General features: G+C 34.5%; 1 protein-coding gene across 1 annotated transcript in view; it reads left to right on the top strand.

The window, feature by feature from the left end:
• Positions 1 to 568: 568 nt before the first annotated feature.
• CkIIalpha (casein kinase II subunit alpha) overlaps positions 569 to 20,222 on the top strand; it is a 30,638-nt gene continuing 10,984 nt past the window's right edge. Inside the window, exons 1-7 of the mRNA XM_089255473.1 lie at positions 569 to 778; positions 6,252 to 6,414; positions 8,792 to 8,903; positions 11,213 to 11,314; positions 14,004 to 14,054; positions 16,434 to 16,493; positions 18,402 to 18,485. Coding sequence (XP_089111599.1) covers positions 6,320 to 6,414; positions 8,792 to 8,903; positions 11,213 to 11,314; positions 14,004 to 14,054; positions 16,434 to 16,493; positions 18,402 to 18,485 — 504 coding nt within the window. The 5' untranslated portion in view covers positions 569 to 778; positions 6,252 to 6,319. The remainder of the gene's footprint in view (positions 779 to 6,251; positions 6,415 to 8,791; positions 8,904 to 11,212; positions 11,315 to 14,003; positions 14,055 to 16,433; positions 16,494 to 18,401; positions 18,486 to 20,222) is intronic.

Here is a 20,222-nt window from a genome sequence, read left to right on the forward strand (position 1 = left end):
GTGAACTTTTTTCTTCGTGGAATTCATTTTAATCCACTTCAATTTTCAGTAATGGTTCATTTCACGCCATTTTGATTTCTCCGTCTTTCAACAATATTTGGCAATTTTTTTGGTTTCGGCAATATGTTTGGCGATAATTGGCAATGTCCCGTATTTGGAATCCTAATTTGGCGTATTTCTCTCGAGGAAATATGGTCAGCTTAGTCAGAGGAGATATGTTCCGTCGTTTTTAGTAAACGTATGTAAATGAATTTTTCAATAAATAATTATAATCAATTCTAGTCAATAACAATTAGCATTTATATCATTTACGATTTCAGTAGCCATTTTCATTCCCAATTGAATGACAAAAAAAATTTAATCAACGTGGAAAAAATTTATTTCTTTAATTTTATAAAAACACTGCAATCAGAAAAAATTTTAATAATTATAGAGGGTTTAAAATCTCAAACAAACGACATAATCAAATTTTCAAAATTAAAATCCTCTCTTTGTTTTTTTTTTAATTAGATTTGTTTTTATTATCATTTTATTTTTTATGTGAGCTGTTTCTGTGGCACCTAGCGGCCAAATCGGGTAGAAGGTCTAGCGAGTTTTTTTTAACCGTATACTACCGAAAATAATCTTCCATTAACCACCGCCACCACCATCATCCACTCTCATTGGTTCGTCGGCCATTTTGTAGAATATTGTTCTTCCTGTGTGCTTACTAATTCCACGATTTTCAATGTGTCGAAATTAAGAAATTTGCATTTCAAGTACAAATTCCCACAATTGTGTGAGTAAACAATCGTTTGGATTATTTGTTTCCTGATTATTGATTCCGTCTCGACGCCGGTTTCACCCCTCCAAGCCGTCTTTCCCCCTCACCATCCCAGTTGTTTATGACAAGTGTTTCAAAATGCTCTCTTACATCCTCCACTAAATAACACTACACCACCAGTGAAAACAGTGTATCGATACGATCTTCCTCTTGTTGTTTACTAACCTACATTGAAAGGATTTTTTTTTATAGAAATCGTGTTTACTAATTTCTCATATTTTTTTTTTGTACTAAAGACAACTAGGGTGTGGGCATATTGCTCATTTCTCAACCATTATTAATTGTGCTATACAAAAATTGAAGCCTTAAATGTTATAATAAGTTGTAAGCTCCATCTTCATGCCTATTTTAAGTTTAACTACTAATTCGTGGGGCTACTACATGGATCTTGTATTACATGTGTGTTTGAGTGAACTCTGTACATATGTATGTGTGTGCATATTTCTCATATGTATTTTATTAACATTAGGAACCCTTCTATTAACTGCTGTTTAGTACTTGGGATTAATATGCAGTGTTTGAAATTTGATCAAGAAATTAGTGCGGGTGAGAGCGAGGTTAGTGGTAGTGGGCTTGAAATTAGCACATGTTCGATGGATGTGCCGAGGTACAGTAAAACCTTTTTTTTTGCGGTCACCAGTAGGACAAAAAAAATCTAAGTAAAAGGGGTGGGGTGACTATATTGAGGGATTTGAAATGCATACTTTTATTATACGAGGGGAGAATTATTATTTGACTCTGAAAGAAGGGTGTCCGTTGAGGGGGTTATTTACTGTAATTTCATGTTTTTGCTGACTAATTTAGTACAGTAAAACCCCTCACTTAATGGTCACCCCCCTGCGATGCTGTGACTCCCATCTTTCACGATCTAATAATATCCCTTGTATAATTGAAGAATGTATTTCAAACCCTTGATTAATGGTCACCTCTGTTCTGCAGGCAAATTTTTTGAATTTCCAGTGACTGTGAAAGAGGGTTTTACTGTAATCATTTTTACTGTAATAAGATTCGCGGTCAAATGTGATGTGTTAATTTTTTAGTCTTTATATCAACCTGGGATTTGTGTAGCCCCTGATGTCTCAGTACAATATAATCCTTTTGGCTACTTTTTGTTTTAGTGAGAAGAAAACAAGCAGCTATGGTTTAATGTTTCTTGGCAATGTGTTTGAAACGAGAAGTAGCAGAGAGTGAAACAAGGTCATGCTTTTAGTCATCTTCCTTGTGAAGGAAAAAAAATCACCAAAACACATAGCCAAAAAAACGGGCAGTACTATAGCTGTTAAAAATGAAAAAAATGACCTTAAAAGACAACTATAAATAAAAACGTCATTGGTTGATGGGGTTATGAATAAAAACTGAAAATTTTATGATGGGTTAAACGTAGTGACGAATCGAGTGAGGTACCATCAGTTCCGATACTGTTGAAATCGTTTAAATTTCAAGCTATATAATAATCTACAGAAGGATACATTTACAATATCAATAAAATTTATAGATTATAAAGGGAAAAAAATGAAATTTTTTAATTTTTTTAGCATTTAGTGTCCAACTTATAATAAAATACGTTGAAACATTTATGATTTATATTCCCCTTTTTTTTAATTTAGATTAAAATCAACTGCTATCAGAATAGTTTTTAATTAGCATTTTTCTACAATAAAATTAATACACATTAATTATATGCATAATTTTTTTTGAGAGCTTTGAATTCTTTATCAAATAGTTCATGATACAAACATTTGTCGTGATTTTGAACACGACTAAATTTTGGCTTGAGATAGTCCTGAGCAATGCAAAAAAGACATTATTGGAGGAAATTCTCAACTTTAAGAAAGAATGTCTGGCTTTTCAACAAAGATTAAAGTGTGAAGTCCCAACTTAATCAAGGCACAGGAATCAGGTCTAACTCGAACAGTCTCTAACGCTTCAATAATTTTTTTTTTCATTCAGCAAATGAACTTCCTCAGGGTCACTTTTGTTATTTGAGCTGTTCCGTTTCGGTACATACGTCTTTTATGGTCACTTTTGAACATAAAGCGCAATGTTATCGAGCTCTTTCTTTAAAGATAGCAATAGAAATGTATGTTCCTCTTTCAAACTTTTTTCCATAATGACGACCAGGGTTCGCTCTGCCGATTGCCATTGTACCAAATTGTGACAAAATGTTTAATTTGGCAAATAAATGAACCATCGAATTTGTAAAAATCTTGAGGGTCCATGTGGCTGGCCTCTTTATGGTTGAATTGGCCATTTGACAGTTCTTTTGGAATTCTCATTTTGTGGCGCGTCAATTTGGCTGAGGTTCTCTCTCATTTGGCTACAACTTTTTCCATCTGATTAACCAAATTGCTAGAATTGATAAAACTTCATTGACTTAACTGAAATTATCGACAAATAAACGAGATCTTATGAACATTGTTATTTATGGAAACTGGACGGGTTTGAAGAAAAATGATTTAACCAGAGTAATGACTTACTGGGGCTTTTTTACTGTAATGTGATGGCAGAGAAAAAAAAATATAAAAAAATCTGTCTGGCTTTGGTGAAAAACAGTGGGTTAAATAAAAACATGATTGCAGTGTATGTCCCAAAAAAAAAAAACAATGATAATAAACCCCATAATAAAGGAGGAAAAAGGATTGCTATAAAATGCCAAAAGGGGGGGGAAGGAAGGATATATGCCACATAAAAATAAAAAAACAGACCAGAGAAAACAAAGGCAACATTCTTGTGTAGAGTCAGTTTGGTTGTGAAAATAATAAAAATCAATGCTTCCGATTTACCCAGAAGCCTTCAGATTTTTTGGCCTTATTAGTATCATCCGGTTGCAAACCAAATTTTTCTGATTTTTCATGTTTTGGAAAATCCTGAAATTGTGCTTTGTCAAAATGAAAAAATCCCCAAGGAAAATCCTCCTGTTCTCCTTGTTGAAAAAGCATGGGAAATTGGGATTCCAAGTACAGCAAGCTATCAATTGTCACCAAATATAATGCCAAAAGCATGATATTGGCAGTAAGACATCAGAGTTACCAATTGTTACTAAAATCTTTGAATAAATTTGCCAAAGACAGGAAATAAAGTCAGCCAATGCAAATCCCCTCTTCGAATTTCCCTCTTGTTTCTATGTTTTTTTAGTCAGTGAAGTGTCTTCGCGTAACAAACTACAGATTTTCCAAGTCTAGGAATTAGTACCTATGCAAATGCTATGTCTTTTATTTTAGCAAGGGTCTGGTTCAGTAGAACATAAAATATTTTCTTCTCACATCTTCGAACCCTTAAAAAAAAATAAAGGTGCTTTCTCATCAGTATGAAAGTTCTATCTCTGAATCTCAGCTTGCAGATGTTCATATCACCTTTGGATTCTTTTTTGTCAATTTGAATTTCTCTTCAATTCCTTTTTACTCTTTTAAATCATGGATGTCAAACTTCATGAGAGGTAATATTGAGAATTCCTTTGATGAATCACTTTTTGTTCATTTTTTGGCTTCAAACCTACAGTATAGCTTCAACTTTTGAAACAATGGAATGCACTTGGACATTCTCAAAATTGACTTGCAAACCGTAACAGTTTCTCAACTTTTTTCAGTCCATTGCCCTTTTTGGACAATATTTTCTTCTCATGGGCCCCTTTGTCTTCTCCGGGATCCCCTCAACCCTCATCGAGATCTTTTCAACCGCCTACCCTGGGCTAGAGCTCAAAGAACTTTCTTTTGAAGGTTTTATGCATATCTGTCTTAACATCATGGGTACCTGGGTAAACTGATGTTTTGTGCCTGTTATAATGTGGATCAATTGAATTTATAAAAGCGGGGAAAGGATTGAGATAATTTAAATTCATATGAAAAATAACTGCAAATAAAGTTTCAGAATGTATAATAGAAAACACACTGAAGTGCTTTGAATATAAAAATATATTACATTAAAACCCTCTCATAGGTCACTCTTATTTCATGGCTTGATAATAGTTTTATTTCAAGCTCTTCTATACGTGCTAATACTTCTAATTTATCCAGAAGCCTTCCAATTTTTCGGCCTCATTAAAATTTGGTCAAATCAGATTCTTCCGATTTTTTCTGTATCTTCATAGGAAAATCACTAAAAGTCCTCATTGTGCTTTGTTTGGATAGAAAATCCCTAAAGAAACTACTCTTTCAGTCCTTGCAATTCTAGGCTGACCACGTTTTCTCAGGAATAATATTGGGAACATAAGAAATTTGAGTACATGAAAAATCGGTAGTTATCATCAATATGATGCCAAAAGCAAGTGAAGTGGCTAATTATTGCTAAAAAAAAATCTGGGAAAGTGAAAAATATGTCACGGAGAAACTGGACTTCCCCAAGTGTCAGTTTTCCCTTTCAATTGTTTGCCACGTTTTCTTTGATGTGGAATATGTCATCACGTGATAAACTGCAGATTTTTCGAGTCTGTTAATTGGCACCTATGCTCTTCAACAAGAATTATTATTTTGGCTGTCAACAAGGCATTTTTAGGAGCCAAAAATTTCTTTTTTTCCTGTGCTGAGAAAACTGCAAAACCCTTTTTTTTCTTCCTGACTTTTCAAGGCTATGGTAACTTTTCCCTGTTAGACACACTGACATAAATTCCAAAATTTTGGTGTTGCCCTCAGATACCAATTGGATCATGCACGAAATATTTTTGGTGCCAATTCTATTTTTTTTAATCGCCACGACGATCTGGTGCCTAGGATTTGTTAAGCCCTGGTGGTCACCTCTATGGACAAATTTCCCCCTTCGCTATCTCCAAAAAAGTAGTTTTATTATAATGATGAAACCATAACCAAATGCAAAAAAATTCTGTTCACACACTTTCGAATCACCCCGCATTGGGAACCGAGGGGGGGGGGGTTGAAATTGGTAAAAAAATTAGTCTCTGCATGGGATGACCATGTCCTGCATTTTGTCTCATTTTCCGTGATAGTCCCGTTTTTTTTTTCTTTTCCATCCCAGCGTTTTTTAATGGCTTTATGACTAAAAACTGTTTTACCCATTTCTTTATCAAAGTTGTCTTGAATTTGTTGTTGCAATATTATCATATAGAAGTTCTGAAAATTTCATGAATTATCGCATTTTGCTTCAGGCGGTAATCACTCACCTCCCCCCCCCCCAAGATCTGCCCCTGTTCAACTCCATCAGGAATGGAGCGAAGCGGTGGCCCTGACAAAGGTTTTCCAAAGAGGAGATGCGTTGTTAAACTGCTCTGGGGAACTGCGGATAAGCATTGATTAGGGAAAGGGGCACACCACAGGTGAAAAAAGTTTTAGAACCCCCAGACTATTCTGTCTCATGAATATTTTTAGTTTCACCATTTGCATATTGTATTTTGATTGTGTATTTATGATGACATTAAATATAAATATATATAATTCACCAAGTTTTATTAAAGCTTCATTTATTGTTCTTTTTATAGGGTCCGTGAATTATTTATTCAATCATAGGCTTCTGAGATTTTTCACTTTTGCTACGGGGTTTTCTAGAATGCCTCTTCCTAGTCGAGCACGTGTTTATGCTGATGTGAATTCGCACAGGCCAAGGGAGTATTGGGACTATGAATCTCATGTTGTCGAATGGGGGTAAGTGATACTCATCGAAGCACTTTACTAAGTGTCCTGATAAATGAATGATTTTTTTGTTTCGTCATGGATTTTTCTTTGCGTAAATTTATCAATATCACTCTTGAATGAAATTTATTTTTTCCTATGACGACCTTGTGAAATTGAAAGAGAAAAAATATTTTAGAGAGATATAGATGGCTTCTTTCTCAGCCAGAGATATCAAAGAAACAGTTACTTTCCGGATATTATGCTGAGGCGAGCTCGGAAAGAAAAGTCATCACGTCTCCGCCGGGACTCGAACCCAGGCCCTCTTGCATACCGGGCAAGCATGCTACCATCTACACCACTGGAGACACATGTGGCGAGTTAAGAGAAGCTACTAATGCCTCTACTTCAGCGCCTCACGACACAGTGCGTGAAATTAGGAAGGCAGAGTCATGTGTCTCCAGTGGTGTAGATGGTAGCATGCTTGCCCGGTATGCAAGAGGGCCTGGGTTCGAGTCCCGGCGAAGACGTGATGACTTTTCTTTCCGAGCTCGCCTCGGCATAATATCCGGAAAATAACTGTTTCTTTGAAAAAATATTTTGTTTACCAAATAACCCATGTGATTATGATTGCAGTAGAGTGCATTGTGTTAAGTTGAAGTTAAAGGGAACTCTAAAAAAAAGTTACAAAAGTTGTTAGATGCAGTCCACGATGTAAACTTTTTTTAATTTTGACTAGGAGCCCATCAAATGTGGATGGGCAAAAAGAAATAGGTGTATTCAAAGTTTTTGTAGGAGAGGGGTGTTGAACTGAAGTATAAAATGTGTATTAAGGAGGGGAAAAATATGAAAAGGTTTAAAAATTGAAATTCCAAGGTATGCTTGGAAAATTTGGAGTTTCATACTGTTCCAAGTTATGTGATATTTTTTGTTTAAAGGTACATAATATTCTATTATTTGTGAAAAAAATATCAACTCTATTCACAGTGATTGGTATGATTGAGCCCTTGTTGTGATTTATCAGACAATTGCATAGATTATAATTACTGAATATGTTTCACTAAACTTGTGATGTTCAGAAAAAAAACAGCAAAAACAAGGATACAATTTTTTTTGCTTTGTGCCTATTTGTAAAATCTCTCAATGCCACAGAGCAGAAACAACTCTTAGTTGTAAGGTTATGTGTTTTTGATCCCTTTCACTTTTCGAAAATCAACTAGTGACAGACACCATGTGGAGCATAAAACACTGTAGCAACCCTGTCCTATCTCTAATCGTTTTCTAGCTGCGGTGGGAAATGGATTATTGCGGAAAAGTCTGAGAATTTGTGACGTTTCTGAAGGAGCAACATATAAATGAAAAGGGTGCAGCATGTTAAAAAAGCAGCTACACATGTTCTTGTTGGCACACAAGGCTTGAACTATGAAGGAGGAGTTGCTTTCTTGAATATGTGTTAACATTGGAGAAATGAAGGTGTCGGTAGTATATGATTGAAGTGTGAACATATATATATATATATATATATTCAACGGGATGGATAGGATAAACCTTGAGTTATACACTGCCAATCAACTGCTTCGACAAGAGGACACCAGTATTGTTTTGTAACGGTCAATTCCAGGTTATGGTGTTGCTGGGAGTTTCTCTCTTATAGAGTTGTGAATAAATGGAATAGTTTACCTCCGGGGGTCATGAATTCTAAACACAATTGGGGCATGTTTAAAAGAAGTATGATATACATTGTGGGATAAATCAAGAAGCTGTGAATACTTAGATAAGACAACTATAATCTTTTTTTATGGGTTGTGTATTATATAGTATTAATTATTAGTTTTCTTTCTTTGGTGATATATGCTTTTATATTGGGTTGCTGTATTTTGGTTACAATTTGACATCCATATTTTTATGAGCATCTTATTTCAGCCACGATTTGGGCAATTTGCCTTTGTGTTTGTATAAAATGAGTACACATTTGGAAAGAACAGAAAAAATCCTGTAAGATGGCACCACCTCTGTCAGGATATCTGTATTAAATAGTGAGCTACAAGTGCTGAAAGATAAAGAAAGTACAAAATTGAATTGTTGCCAAAACCTGTGTACACCAATTTTGCAAAACCTTTCTAGCTACAATCGGTCAAATTTACCAAAAATGTGTCCATTCCAACAGTTTTCGAAAGAGCCTACAATAAACCATATCAGTGTTGTAGTTCAGAAGCCTTTTGTTTGCGATTGTATTTTTTTCCATAATCAAGTTTTTGTGTTATTTTTGGGGATTTGAAAAAGATGAGGCTGTGCATTGCTTATTCCTGATATGGTTTTTTTTTTTGTGTCAATATTATATTTCGTATAGTCTGTAAATTACCACCTTGAATTTCATTGCTCTCGTTTTTTCTTTACTCTTGTTGATTAGTAACCAAGACAATTATCAGCTCGTGAGGAAACTTGGACGAGGAAAGTACAGTGAGGTTTTCGAAGCTATCAACATCACAAATAATGAAAAATGTGTCGTAAAGATACTAAAGGTATGTAGGATTGGGTTTTTTCCCCCTAATGAAATTACTGTTACCAGACACATGATTTCAGATGCTTTCGATTTACCTAGAAGCCTTCTAATTTTCTAGCCTTTATTAAAATCTTCATCGGTCAGAAACTGGATCAGATTTTTCATCTCTTTATGATAAAAATGAATAATTGCTTTAACCTTAAAAATTCTCAAATAGTGCTTCACTTGAATGAAAAACCTGTAAAGAATACTCTTTCAGTCCCCGTAATCCCAGGTTGACCATGTTTGCTCAAGAAAATTAGGATTTGAAGTACAGGAAATTGGCTGTTGTTGCCAATATGATCCCAAAAGTAAATAAGATTGCAAATTATTGCGAAAATCTCCAATTGCTAGAAATAAGGCTCTACTGCAAAGCAGGATGGATTAAAATGAATCGTATGGGGAAAATGTTAATTATTACATTATGAAAGACACAATATTGGTTGTTTATATCGGGGGGGGGGGCAATCTTTTTCCAAGCCCTGATAAATCAAGATTATTTTTTGATGCATGTGCCACTCTGTGTATTTAACATGCAGACCATAGGTCCAGTTTTACAGGACAGGAGCGTTGTTTCCATTCCTGCAAAATATTGTTCAGGTGCCTTCTTATTTAGAACTTAAGAGTTTGTCACTCTTTTAAGTTCTAACTTGTTTTCATTTTTGTCATAAATTTGATTATCGCAATGCAGATTATGTATGTACGTATATTGGTATTGAAGTTCGTCTTAACTTCACCATGCGTGGGCATCTGGGGACTGGGGGCATGTTTGCTCCTCCCCCTTACACACTTTGTAAGAGGGGTTGAGATGAGGGCTCCCAAGAATTCATAGATATACAAAGTAATTGTATTATACAATTTTTTGTCCTATGCGCACAATCCTGAATCTTGTACATGTGGGACATCCAGCTACTATGCCCAAAAATGAAAAACCGAGAAGAAATGCATTGAATCAATGTCATCGCATATTTATTTTTTTAAGAGGGCCTACCATACTAAGTAAAGGTTTGACAGTCTACAAGACCATCATTCATAAGAAAGAATGGTTTAAAAGTTGGTGAGAATTTCTTAGTTTGAAAAATGGAATAGAATTTAATTTTTGAAAAGCGTTTGAGTGCCGCCTATGATTTATATCAATATGTACTGTCATACTTTTAAGTTTACAAAATAATAATTTAGAATAAAAGTTCATTGAAAATACGGAAACAAAATGGCACATTTTTGTTTTAAAAAATCCAGGCGGAAAAAAATATGCAGTTCCTGTTGTATTTTTCATCAATTTTCTTGGGAATTTCCCAGGAAAACAAGTATATATTATTAGTTTTAAAAGGGAAAAATTATAAAAATCACTATCTTAATTTGACCTTTAAAATATTGAAGAAGGAAATTGGTAAAACATTGTCTTGAATATTTGGAGTCTAAATATCGAATCATTGAATCGAAAAAAAAATAAGTAAATGTTAATATAGATATCAGAATTTGTAAATATACAGGATAAATAAAGTTCCTTTACTCTGGATAGTTTTTCAAACTACTTATACGAAATACTGCCAAATTTTCAAAATATCTTAATGAAACCATGGGAGATTTATGCAATAAAAGAAATTGTTAAATTTTTGACCACCAGGTAAATAAGTGGTTTTTTTAATTGAATTTTCCTTTTTTCCGTGGTCCATATAATCCAAGTTTCGATAGAATACCTCTATCAGAACTCTTCATAGGTTGAGTGGTGGCAGTATACTGAAACTACTCAGACCTATGTAGCACCCATTCTGGAGGACGTATTCCATTGAAACTTGTTATATACACTATACAGACCATGGGGAAAAAAGAAAATTCAATTTAAAACGCGCCACTTATTTATCTGGTGATCAAAAATTAAACAATTTTTTTTATCGTATAAATCTCTCTCCCATGGTCTCATTAAGAATATCCTGAAAATTTGGCTGTATTCAGGTGAGTATGGAACTTCAATTATAATCGCCCTGTATTTGATATTCATATCATTAACATCTATTTGTGAAGGCAAAAGGGCTGAAATTTATTCATGAAAATAAGTAAGAATCCTCCAACTGGATAATCTAAAAATTCTCTCTAAATTTTATAATCGTGGCATAATATCCTGTAAATGTGCAAAAATTCTTTCCGCCCATCCCTATTTTTTTTACCAATGAGCTACATAATATTTGTTTTTTTATTTGCGTTTGTTCTACAAATTGTAAATTCAGTTACATATATTTTCTTAGTTGCTAATGAAATTTATTTTTTTTACAATTTCTCACAAATCAGCCTGTGAAGAAAAAGAAAATAAAAAGAGAAATCAAGATTCTTGAGAATCTTAGAGGTGGTCCTAATATCATCTGCCTGCAAGCAGTCGTCAAAGACTTTGTGGTGAGTTGGTCATTTAGGGATTAATTTTTCATGAACTTTTTGTATGATTAATCGATAACTTCTTCCATCTGCAGCGCCCTTGCCCTAATCAATGCTTATCTACAGCTCCCCAGAGCAAGTTGACAAAGAATTTCTTTGGAAAACCTTTGTCGGCCACCACTCTTTGGTGCCTTTGACTAGGGGTTGGTGGCGCACCTGGTGAACCCCTGGGTTAGTAGATTCTTACATGTTGAGCAGCAACCCTTCTTCTTATTTATGATTTTTGATTGCCTTTGAGCATAGTTTGTATCAGTGCTTGATGAATGCCAGGTTTCCATGGCAACTAGAAAATTCGTATTGGTACCTAAAATATATTCTACATATCATTGCTAAATTAGTATGTGCAAGAATTGATGTTTCTAAAAATAATTTTTCTAAATTTTTTTATTTTATTTAATAATGTGATCTTCACGCATTCCCAAGGGATCAGCATGATCCGTCCAGGGAATTTGTTAGTGTTAGTAAACATCCATGCCCGAACCGGGATTCGAACCCAGACCTGCACAGTGAGAAGCTAGTTCCCTAACCACTCGACCGCCAGGCGGCCTTTTTTTATAGGCATTTTCTCTAATATTTGAATCTGACATTTTTCTTCCTCAAAGGATCATGTTTATTTGGATGTATGTTGAAATATGTGGCAATATTAAGAGGATAGGTGCCAATGCTTCCAATTTACCAGCCTTGTCAAAATCTTCCGTTCCGAAACCAGATTCTTCTAATTTTTCATATCTTTATTGGAAAATTCTTAAAAAAATTCCTAAATTGTGTTTCACATATGGAAAATCCTGAAAAGAAATTCCTGTCCCTCCAATTTTCACTAATTAATTGACTGATCATATTTCCTGAAGAGAAATATGAGGTATGCGAAATATTGGGATTCTAATTAGGGAAATTGCTAAAAATAATCAGACCTGCCAACTCTCCCGATTTTTCATCCTTTTTCCCGCTCTCCGGATTTGTTAAAATTTCACCGGATTTTGGCAGAAAATTAGATTTTACGCGAGCTTTCATGTTGTCGTGGCGTCAGTAATTACAGTCGCCGTTAGGGAAAGCACCCATAGAGGACAGTCGTAGTCATTTCCATCGAGCAGCCGTAAAAAAGTCTGTGACCGCATTTAAGCAACTGGCAAAGACGCGACTTTGTTTTCGTAGCATTTATCGGCAATCATGAATCAGGGGCATGACCTTGGTTGCCAAAATTCCTGTATAATCGTTATTGTATTCCATTAACAGCTGCGCGGTAAACACGTTTTTTCGTCCGCAGCTTTGTAGTTTGAATTTTTTTTAATCGTTTCTTCCGATTAAACATCTTCAGAAAGCAAATTTAAAACTTTAAGCTATGTACAGCTAAATATAAAGATTTTAAGAATTCATATACCCAAGATTATCAATCACTGATAGCATCCACAAAAGGAAACACATACTTTATGAATAGTATGTAGATGTGATTTCTCTATTCTGCATGGAAAGACTAGCATGGAATTATATTCTTCTCAGGGGCAATGCAGAACCTGCCTTGTGGGGTGGGGGAGAGAGAATATAACTTTTTCTTAATTTATTTAAAAAAAACAAGTTTTTTTTTATGAACCTTTTTTTTTGATCGAGTCTATAAGTGTCGGGGGGCCCCCCACCCTCTGGAGAATTTCTGGATTTCAAAAGTTGGCACATCTGAATAATGCTAAAAGTGAGCGAAATTGCCAATCGTTGCTCAAGTTTCTGGAAAAAATGCTAATGGGGCGAAATGAAGCTCAAATGCAAATCTCAGTAGATTAGAATGTATTCCAAAAAAAGACAAATATATATGCAAAATAAATATTCAAATTTATAGTCCCAATTATCATATGTGTAATTTATCAGATGGTAAAATAATTTCAATTCTTTTTATCAGCAAATAATAAAAATTCAAGTAGGATTCATTGAAAGAACATTTTTATGAAAAAAAAGTCGGGATGGTCAAAATTACGGGAAAATTCTAGAGTACATGTAGACTACTACGATTAATTATTCAATCATTACAGTTCACTCACAGTTAGAAAAACTGGTGGCAGATGGCATCACGACAGATAACAAGTATTACACAGAAACGAACTTCACGTCAGGTTTCACTACACATACACACACATTCCTGCATGTACCAATTCGTTAGAGGTTTCGCAGAGGAGTATGGACGAGGTGCATGTGTGGTTTAGTAGTAGTAGAGTACATGTAGAAGACGTCACTCTCTCCTGTTAATACAACAGGTACTGAAAACTTGCTGACTCGAATGGCTCCGTGCAATGGATGGTGGCAACATTGTGCTGATAGCTCGCAAATGACATCAGGGCCACCCTATGCAATACCAAATTTCCCCTTTTATTTGTATGCCATTTTTTTCAGCTGAGAAATATTTTGTCACATGAAAAACTACAGACTCCAAGTCTGAAAAATGGTATCTATATAAGAGGGGAAAAAATGCATTTTTGCAACTGGCAAAAAAAATGTGTGCTATGGGTATACAGTATTATGTAATTAATGTTTTGGGTAGATCTGTATTAAATGGTTATCAAAACTGATTTGCCACAATATGTTGTTTTTGAAGCTTTAGTACTGTTAAAGAAAGTCAAAGGTTACAATAATTTATGATATGCCTTTTTTCTTTTTAATTTTGCAGTCAAGGACACCAGCTTTAATATTTGAGCATGTCAACAATACAGATTTCAAAGTAAGTGTTTATTTTTACTCTGTAGTAGAAATTAACACTAATATGCCATATGTTGAAGCTTTCAAAATAAGAGAAACAAATTCTACTCTGAGGCCTGTCCCGTCGAAATTTGGATCTGTTTTCCAGTCCCATTTTAAAATTCTGAATCATAAAACAGATTCTTGACAAAATTCTGGATCCCTAAAGCGGCTCGCCCCACAAAATACAAATTTATGAAACCATAAATTTTCATTTCGTTTGTTTTGTGATAAATTAACTAGATTATATTTCACTTTCCACAAACTTACTTATTTTTAAGGAAACAGTTATTTTCCGGATATTATGCTGAGGTGAGCTCGGAAAGAAAAGTCATCACGTCTCCGCCGGGACTCGAACCCAGGCCCTCTTGCATACCGGGCAAGCATGCTACCATCTACACCACTGGAGACACATGAATCTGCCTTCCAAATTTCACGCACTGTGTCGTGAGGCGCTGAAGTAGAGGCATTAGTAGCCTCTCTTAACTTCAGGAAATGGCCCCCGGGTGGGACGGTTTAGAGAGATTTAGATGGCTTTTTTCTCAGCCAGAGATATCAAGGAAATAGTTATTTTCCGGATATTATGCTGAGGTGAGCTCGGAAAGAAAAGTCATCGGTCTGGGTTCGAGTCCCGGCGGAGACGTGATGACTTTTCTTTCCGAGCTCACCTCAGCATAATATCCGGAAAATAACTGTTTCCTTGATATCTCTGGCTGAGAAAAAAGCCATCTAAATCTTACTTATTTTTCACAAAATTAATGACCTTTTTCACAAAAACAGGACCCAATATATGAAAAAGGTCTCAACAGATCTGATCTCAGACACTTATTTATCATATTGAGCCTTTCCCCCCCCCCCCCAATATATTTTCTATATTACATTAGCTATGCATTTATCGTTCGTTTTGTTACTTAGTAATTGTTCATCGAAAGTTCTTTGTACATAAATGAGAAATATTGTAATTTGATCTTGTACGTATATGTGTTGTGGCCAAAGCGCAGGCATCCTGCAGAGTGACATTGGCTGCGTAAACATACCATATTTTCCTGCATGTTATCCTCAGATTATATGTTAAAAACACTGGAAGTTCCTAGTGGGGATTATATGGGGTGATAACTGCCATTGAAATCTTGCAGGGTTTGCTCCCCAGTGGTGTTCTTTTCGATCGCAAAGAGTTAAGGTGTGTATATCCGCCCTTGGTGATTAAGAGGTCAATTCCCCTTGCCACATTTTATTGGTTAGCCGTTGATTCTAAAGGCATACTTCCAATCACAAAAATTACCCAAATAATGTGTAGAACTCAAATATGTCATTAATGTTTGCAAGGGGGTTGTATAGTTATTAAATTTAAAAAATACACTTTTTTATGGACACCGTCTTCAAAAACCCAATTAAAAGCTGTTGCCCTGTCTCTCATGAGGCCCAAAAAAAAAAAACTTCCACGGTTTTAAGTGCAATATTCGAAGATGTATTGAAATTCAAAAATTGGAGGAAAGTAAAGAGAGAACAGTATAAATAATATTTTAAAAACCGTTAGTTTTTTACTCTTCTTGCTATATTTTTCTCCGATTTTTGAATTCCAATATCTCTGTGAATATTGAACTTGGAAGTTTTTTTGTTGGCCTTAAGAAAGACGGGACAACTTTTTCTAATTGGGTTTTTGAAAACAAAGTGTCTATAAAAAAATTTTATTTTATTTTAATAACTGTACAATCCCTTACAACATGAATAACGTGACTGTTGTGAAGGGGAATAATGGAATCACCCTGTCATATCTGCAAGTTTTTTTTCAAAGAAGTTGGAATAGGAAATAATTATTTTCAAACTTGATTTGTTTAATTTTTTAAAGATTCATAGATGACGTATAGATGCGAGTAAGAAATTTGGCATTTTCTCTACAAAACCTTGACAAAGAAATCCTTATGTTTGTAAAGATTGCAGTATTGATGAATCAAATTTTCATATGCAGATTATGTTGCACGGTAAACTAAACCATGATATTTTTTTCTTAAAGAAGCTCAATTTGCATGTGCGTCAGGGCATACTCTGGATCAACCTTTGGAGGGAGCATAAATGGCTTGGGGTAGCCCAAAAATTTTCTCAAAGAGAAAATATGAGTTCCCACTCTCTTCAGCAGCATTTAAATGAAAAGAAATTGGTTAAAATACTATATGACGGGTATTTTCTTTTAATATTTTAATTTTTCGCAGAAAGATTTTTCCGCCTTTTCTAATTTTTGATTTGCTTGGGGAAGGCAGAAGCCCCTTATGCTCCTCCACATGTGTAGTATTTATCTCAGGAAATTACTGTATCTATATTAAAAGTATTTTTCTTTATAGATTGGTTCTTTTATTTTTTTCAGCAACTGTATCAGACTCTAACGGATTATGACATTAGGTACTACTTATATGAATTATTGAAGGTATTTATATATTTTGTTTCTCTTTCTGTATATGCTCAAATGTATGTGCTCAAATGTATGTGCTTAGCTTAGCTCGTAATAACTTGTTGACTGTGAATATGAAGTAGCACCAATACAGTGCTAGTCACTCTTTCAAACTGAGAGCACAACACTGTTCCGAATGCATGCCTAACAGTCTGAAAGCATATCTAGTGTTGTGCGTGAATGTTTAGTGCTGTCATCTATTTTTCAAACTGAGTGAGGTGTAATGATTAAATATTTGTACCCTCATGGGTCTGTTGCTTTCTGCAGTGATAATTTTTGGTGGGAGGTCTGCTCGTATCCATGCCTCAAAGTTGGGAACCACAGAAAACCAACTCTGCTGACCACCACCGACGGTGGGGTTCAAATCATGCTCCTTGCGATGCGAGTCTGTCATTATGACCCCATTGTGGCAGTGCTTGTCACTTAGTGTGATTGATTATTGCTGCAAGATATGATGCTGTTACGGTTTTTTAAAAAAGGTTCTGGTGTAGAGGGTTGAGTATATAGCGCTTTCATTCTTCATTTATGAGGCAAATTGTTGCGAATGTTATTTGCTAAGTAAGAAAAAAAAATGCTCATGAAACGTTTCCTTTCTTATACAAAGGAGTTTCAAAAATTTATCACGAAGTTTTTCCAGAATGGCAATGTGCAGGATGAATATTAACTTATAGACAAAACATTTAAGTCTCAAGACATGCTTTGCAGTACAATCACTATTTAAAAAATCCCTACTTTTGAGGAGAAAAAATTATTCCCAAAGAATTTACCTGGAAAAAGGACTGTTGCTTTCGAATCCCAAAAAACCATGTCACAAGCACAATGTAAATTGTGAACATTGCATCAAATCATGGGGAAAAAAATTTCATCTTTGGGGGAAAGGATGAAATTCACCAAACAACCAGTGTTGATTCTGCCTTTAGACATCTGAAATTGGTGAGATGACTTGGTTTTGCTTTCACCCTGTGTCCCATTAAGACTGCATGTCACTTTTTGGGCCCAGTGGTGATTTTTTATTCTTTATTTATTTATTTTTTTTTTGGCATAATCTGATTTCAGAGACAGGTAATTTAACCTACTAATTGGCACTAATCAGCAATTGCTTGTGTGAGGTCACATTTTTCGCAAACAGAAAATGTTTTACTTTTATTGATGAAAATCTCTGCCTTGTTTTTTTTCAAAAATTTCATTTGTATTTATTTTTGTATGGAATTTTTATTTGCGCAAGAATCTCCTTAATTCCTACTATCCAAAGTTGGCAGGTGCAGAATTGATTGCTTTTCCGCTCTTGATTGCATCCGTCATCTTGTACATCAATTTTTTTTTTCAAAAATAACTTTTTGGCAGTTTTAGATTGAGCACATCATATCTCACCAAATAGAGCTTTTAGGGGAAAAAAATTGGCAAAGATCTCTGCTCTCTATAGAGAAAAAAAATTAGCTCCTTTTGTGTGTTATTAAGTAGGATGTCCCATCCATTTTTTGCATTTTCTGTAAAGTTTGGAATTTTTTATGTGCAAGGTTTTTCATTATAAAGTGACTATGTTTTGTTATTCATGCTCTAAGTGTTTTTTATGTTGTGATGTTTATCCGGTGAGTAAAAGCCGTTGCCTTCACAAGAACATTATAAATTTTAGTCTCTCCCCCCCCCCCCCCAACCCGCACAATATTTCTCGTGAATTAACTCATCTACACACTTATTGGACAGTTACACAATATTTTTTTTACAGTATATTGTGAAAAATATGAATTGCAATTCCCCCCCCCAAAAAAAAATTTATTGAATTTTGTTTTATGAAAACTTGATTTTATATTATTAGTTAAGCATTCTTCCATCGAAATCTTGATATTGAATAAAATTGATTGATTTAAATTTTTTTTTTTTCAGGCTTTAGACTACAGTCATAGTATGGGAATTATGCACAGAGATGTAAAACCTCATAATGTCATGATCGATCATGAAAACAGAAAGGTAACTTCACTGCATTATCATTTGCTTGAATTTGCGTATGCAGAATTCTGCATTATCATTTGCTATTTGGGTATCTTTTAACCCTGGAGTTTTCGAACAGCATCTCTCACGCACATCTCTTAAGCTTTCGCTGCTCAAGCATTTCACATGGGTGCTATTGCTTCTGATTTACCCGGTTGGAAACCTAATTCTTCAGATTTTTCATAAATTTGTATTTAAAAAAATTCCTAAAAATTATCAAATTGTTTTATAAAAAAAAGAAAAATCCCTTGGTCCTTAAAATTGTAGGTTGACCATGTTTCCTTGACGAAAATTCGGGGAATTGAGATTTAAAAAACTGGAAATTGCTGATTATTGCCAAATGTAACATTAAAGATGAGAGAACTTGCGAATTATGGTATGGTTAAAATGGCGAGAAATTAAGCGCTACTACAAAACCACAGTGGATTAAAATGAATTCCACAAAAAAGCATGACAAATATGTGATTCATATTTATACTCATAATTATTATAATATAATTAGGTTATATTAAGGGAAAAGCGGGACATCTCTAAAAAATGTCGGGCCAATCAGAAAAAATACTGGAATGTCAAGAGAAAACAGGTTATATGGTCTTTATGCATTCCCTCAAAAAATCCTCATTTTTCTTTTTTTTTGGCACCGGAATGTTTCATCATGTGACAAACTACAGATTTCTTCAGTCTGGGAATTGGCACCTATGATTTCAGGATTGAATTAGGGGTTTGTTGACACATCCTTTGATAGTTTCTTTGAAGTAATAATGGTTTGAAAAATATGTAGCAAGTCAGTGTTTCGTAGGTATGTATGTTAAAATTTCAATACTTTACTCTGTGGCCCCAAGAAAAAAAAATTGTAGAGGGATTATCAAGAGGTAACATTACTATCTGATGCTAACAAATTTATGCCTTTTTGACATCTCTTCTAAAGTGACGTAGGTGATACCGCCAGAAATGCAAAATGCTGATGTTATTTAGACACCCTTGCAAAGAAAAGGTCCCAAAGTGCCATCATCAAAAAATTATGTAAAAACTCAAGTTCATTCATCTTGCCTAGAAACACGTGAAAACCAAAAAGAAAATTAGCGGAAGTTAAATTAGTGCAATTAATAAAAATGGCAACCGTTGGCTACTCATTGCCTCTTGTGCTTCTTGGCAAGATCTATAAAAAAATAATTTTCATGCTCTAGCTCCCGTTTATTTTTATTTTTTTCTCCAGAAACTCGTTTTTTTCTCTTTCTTTGTTTGTGCTGTAGCTAATCATGTGTTGTTTGAATAATGCTACTCTAACAATCTAGGGCTGCAGGATTTTTAAATTCATTCTTGTCCTCTAGTGGCATTCAAAATATTAATATTTAATGTTTTTGAGTGACTCCTAATTCTGTTCGGTTTTTAAAGTTTTGTGCATATTTAAACGAGTGAAATCAGTGGTGATTTTTCATAATTTCATGAACCATATCTCCTTGGGACCCCTTCATTGTTTGAAGAACCAAAACGATGGAGAGTTTCAAAACATTGAAAGTAATTTTGAAAGAAATATTAAAGAAAGTGTAGCATGGTCTTTTTAAAATCTCTTAAAAAATGCTATAGAGAGATTTGTTGTAGTAAAGGCTATTACTTTGTGTACCGAGAGGAGTTCAGCATTAGACTATAGTAGTTTCTAAACAAGATCGTTATAGATAAATTTTAAGTTCTGTCAAGTATCAAGATTTCATTATC

This window comes from Pholcus phalangioides, unplaced genomic scaffold (genome assembly GCF_987345545.1).
Source record: "Pholcus phalangioides strain wild (caught in Gottingen) unplaced genomic scaffold, Ppha-v1.0 ptg000042l_1, whole genome shotgun sequence".
Taxonomy (NCBI): domain Eukaryota; kingdom Metazoa; phylum Arthropoda; class Arachnida; order Araneae; family Pholcidae; genus Pholcus; species Pholcus phalangioides.